We start from the raw sequence: 3,828 nt of genomic DNA on the forward strand, positions 1-3,828 counted from the left end.
TGCTGCTGCTGCTGCTGCTACCTTCTTAGCTTCCGGTTGCTGCTGCAGCAGTTGCAGCCGCTCTTTCTATTGTTCCTTTTACTGCTGCTTGCGCTGCTGCTGTTGTTGCTGCTGCTGCTGCTGCTGCTGCTGCTGTTGTTGCTGCTGCTGCTGCTGCTGCTGCTGCTGTTGCTGCTGCTGCTGCTGCTGCTGCAGGTGTTGTCTAGCCCTGACTTCTCTCCCTTTGCGGATGTTAGTATGGGGGAGTGGCTGCAGCAGCGGGGGTTTGTCTCTTCTGCTGCAGCAGAGCTGCTGCGCCGGGTGTCTGTACACCTGAAGAGTTGCTGCAGGCAGCTGACAGCCCGCAGCAGGCCGTTGCAGCAGCTGCTGCAGCAACTGCAGCAGCAGCCCCAGCAGCAGCAGCAACAGCAGCAGCAGCAGCAGAAGCAGCAGCAACAGCAGCAGCACCATGCGGATCCGCAGCTGCTCGCGCAGCATAGGGCAGCAGCACGTCTGCTGCTGCTGCAGCAAAATGTAGATGAAGCTGCTGCTTGGTGTCTGGTTGATTGCACGCCGCTGCTGCTGCTGCTGCTGCAGTCCTTCTTGCTGCGATGGAGACGCGCAGAGGCAGCAGGGGCTCCCCTCCCTCCCCTGTGTAAGTTCCTGCTGCTGCTGCTGCTGCTGCTGCTTCTGCTGCTGTTTGTCTTGCTGCTGCTGCTGTTGTTCTTGTTTCTGCTGGTGCAGCTGCTGCTGCGGTTGCTGCTGCTACTGTCGTCATGCTGCTGCTTCGGCTGCTGCTGCTGTGTAAGCACACAATATGGGTGAAGGTGTGCATCTCCTGCCCTGCTGCTGCTGCTGCTGTTGCTGCTGCTGCTGTTGCTGCTGCTGCTGTTGCTGCTGCTGCTGCTGCAGCAAAGTCTCAGGAGACGCAGCTGATGGGCAGCCTGGGGGATTTGGTTGCGGTGTATAGACAGCGCATCAGCAGCATTGAAGAGGATATGCTGCAGCTGCTGTTTGCTGCTGACTTGCTGCAGAAAGCACAGCAGCAGCAGCAGCAGCAGCAACAGCAGCAGCAGCATTCGAGCAGCAGCAGCATGCTGCAGAAGATACGCAGCAATAGCAGCAGCAGCAGCAGCAATGTGCTGCCCACTGCTGGCGATCTCCGCGCCTTCCTGCGGCAGCTGCTGCAGCACATTGCTGCTGCACAGGTGGCGGGGGAGCCGCTGCTTCAGGAGGTACTAATATGCTGCTGCTGCTGCTGCTGCTGCTGCTGCTGCTCCTGCCGTTGGTGCTGCTGCTGGTGCTGCTGCTGCTGCTCCTGCCGTTGCTGCTGGTGCTGCTGGTGCTGCTGCTGCTGCTCCTGCCGTTGCTGCTGGTGATGCTGCAGCTGCAGCTGCTGCGCCTGCCATTGCTGCTGGTGACGACGATGCTGCTGCTGCTCATGCTGCTGCTGCTGCTGCTGCTGCTGCTGCTGCTGCTGCTGCAGGCTTGTGCTGCATGCGAGAGTTCTCTGTGTCTGTTTACTTGGCTCTGCGTCCTCCAAATACCGCCAGCAGCAGCAGAGCCGTCTTCTCTCTTTGACGACACACTGCAGCACAGCGTAAGAGCAGCAGCAGCAGCAGCAGCAGCAGCAGCAGCAGCAACAGCAGCAGCAGCAGCAGCAGTGAATGCAGTAAGGGGTGCATCTGTACAGCCGTAGCGGGCGATTGGCTTTGTTGTCTTTGGGGTCCGTATATTTATTATGCTTACATTCGTGCTCCTGCTGCTTCTGCTGCTGCTTCTGCTGCTGCTTCTGCTGCTACTGCTGCTGCTTGTGCTGCTACTGCTGCTGCTGCTGCTGCCGCTGCAGAGGAGTGCTGCTGCTGCTCGTCTTTCATTGGCGAGAAGCTACAGCCTTTTCTCTTTGCTGGTGCAACGCACAAAACAAGCAGGCAAGCTGCTGCACTTGCTGCTGCAGTTGCTGCTGCTGCTGCAGTTGCTGTTGCTGCTGTTGTTGCTGCTGCTGCTGTTGGTGCTGCTGCTGCCGTTTCTTTTTTTTTTTTGACTGTGGTTTGCTGCTGCTTGCTGCTGCATGCATGCGTTGTGGGGTGTATGTACAGCTCAGAAGGGGCCAGCCAGCCCCGAAGGTGCAGCAGCAGCGGCGCTGCAGAACCTTAATGCATTCAAGGAGATGGATACCGTCAAGGTTAGGGTTTAGGGTTTAGGGTTTAGGGTTTAGGGTTTGGGGTTTAGGGTTTGGGGTTTAGGGTTTGGGGTTTAGGGTTTGGGGTATCAGGCTGAGTGTAAGGGTAGATCGCACTTCTCGGGTCTAGGTTTAGGGTTTAGGGTTTAGGGTTTAGGGACTAGGTTTAGGGTTTAGGGTTTAGGGTTTAGGGTATACGTCTAGGGTTTAGGGTTTAGGGTTTAGGGTTTGTGGGTGCGCAGAGGGCGTTGATGCAGCAGTTCTTTTTGGGTCCCCCTCTCACTGAGGTGTATCAGCAGGTGTTTGCTGTGCTGCCTATTGAGGTGCAGCAGCTGGAGCAGCAGCAGCAGCAGCAGCAGCAGCAGCAGCAGCAGGGAGAATTGCGGTGTATGCGCATGCTTGAGAGAGCTGTGCTGCAGCTGAAGCAGCAGTATCTCTCGCTGCTGCCTCCCCCCCTCAGTGACATCGAAGCAAAGGGTGTTTGTCTTCATCTGCTGCAGGTGCTGCTGCTGCTGCTGCTGCTGCTGTTGCTGCTGCTGCTGCTGCTGCTGCTGCTGCTGGTGTTGCTGTTGCTGCTGCTTCTGCTGCTGTCTCTCCTTCGGTGTTGGTGATGCTGTTGGAGCTGCATCGTTCCGCCTGCCTTCTGCTGCGTGTGTTGCTGCTGCTGCTGCTGCTGCTGCTGCTGCAGGGTATTGTTGCAGCAGTGTGTTTAAGTGCAGCACGAACGGAGCAGCAGCGGGTGGCTCTGGCCTGCAGCCTGGCGGAGACAGAAGGGGCCTTGTCTTTAACATATGCGCAGCTGCATGTACACCTCAGCAGCAGCAGCAAGCTGCTCGGTACTGTACGCCGGCTGCTGTCTCTATCGACCCCACACCTCCTGAACGAGCATGCAGTGCTGCAGCAGCAGCTGCAGCAGCAGCAGCAGCAGCAGCAACAGCAGCAGCAGCAGCAGCTGACTTGCGCGTTGGTGCCGCCGTTGCTAGCAGCAATTCATGTGCTGCAGCGAGTGCATGTCAGCAGCAGCAGGGGGCTGCAGCAGCTGGTGGGGGTGAGCGACGAGCTGCTGCTGCTGTCTGCTGCTGCGTACCTGAGGAGCTGGCAAGAGACAGTAGAAGAGACAGGGGGGGTTGCTGCTGCTGCTGCTGCTGCTGGTAGTGCTGCTGCTGCAGGGGCGGCTAAAGCCGATGCTGCTGCAGTTCCATTTGCTGCTGTTGTTGCTGCTGCCACCACAGCACTTAGGGTTGGCTGTACGTACACTCTAGAGCAGCAGCTGCAGCAGCAGCAGCAGCAGCAGCAGCAGCTACCTTCAGACAAAGAACTCCTCGTTGCTGCCTTGGGGCTGCTGCAGCAGGATACAGAAAAAGACACATTTTAAATGCTTCTTCTGCTCGTGATCTTCCTGCTGCTGCTGCTGCTGCTGCTGCTGCGATTGCTGCTGCTGCTGCTGCTGCAGTTGCAGTGAATAGATCCCTACATAGTGCTTGCTGGTGCCAAGCAGCTGTCGCTGTCCTTTTTCTGTTGCTGCTGTTGTTGCTGCTGCTGCTGCTGCTGCTGCGGAGCTGATCAGCGCCGCCTCGCTGCTGCGTACAGCAGCAGCAGGAGCTGCTGCTGCTGCAACACGTACAGAAGCAGCAGCTGCTGCTGCACCTGCTGCTGCACCTGCTGCT

General features: G+C 58.1%; 1 protein-coding gene across 1 annotated transcript in view; it reads left to right on the plus strand.

The window, feature by feature from the left end:
• Positions 1-3,536, plus strand: part of EMH_0064790 (uncharacterized protein) — a gene marked incomplete at both ends in the record, with an annotated part of 6,478 nt that extends 2,942 nt beyond the window's left edge. Inside the window, 6 exons of the mRNA XM_013501710.1 lie at positions 196-634; positions 892-1,214; positions 1,466-1,651; positions 2,084-2,164; positions 2,404-2,661; positions 2,850-3,536. Of these exons, the coding sequence (XP_013357164.1) occupies positions 196-634; positions 892-1,214; positions 1,466-1,651; positions 2,084-2,164; positions 2,404-2,661; positions 2,850-3,536 (1,974 nt within the window). The remainder of the gene's footprint in view (positions 1-195; positions 635-891; positions 1,215-1,465; positions 1,652-2,083; positions 2,165-2,403; positions 2,662-2,849) is intronic.
• Between the last annotated feature and the right edge of the window lie 292 nt (positions 3,537-3,828).

This window comes from Eimeria mitis, genomic scaffold (assembly GCF_000499745.2).
Source record: "Eimeria mitis Houghton genomic scaffold, Emh_scaff74, whole genome shotgun sequence".
Classification (NCBI taxonomy): Eukaryota; Apicomplexa; class Conoidasida; order Eucoccidiorida; family Eimeriidae; genus Eimeria; species Eimeria mitis.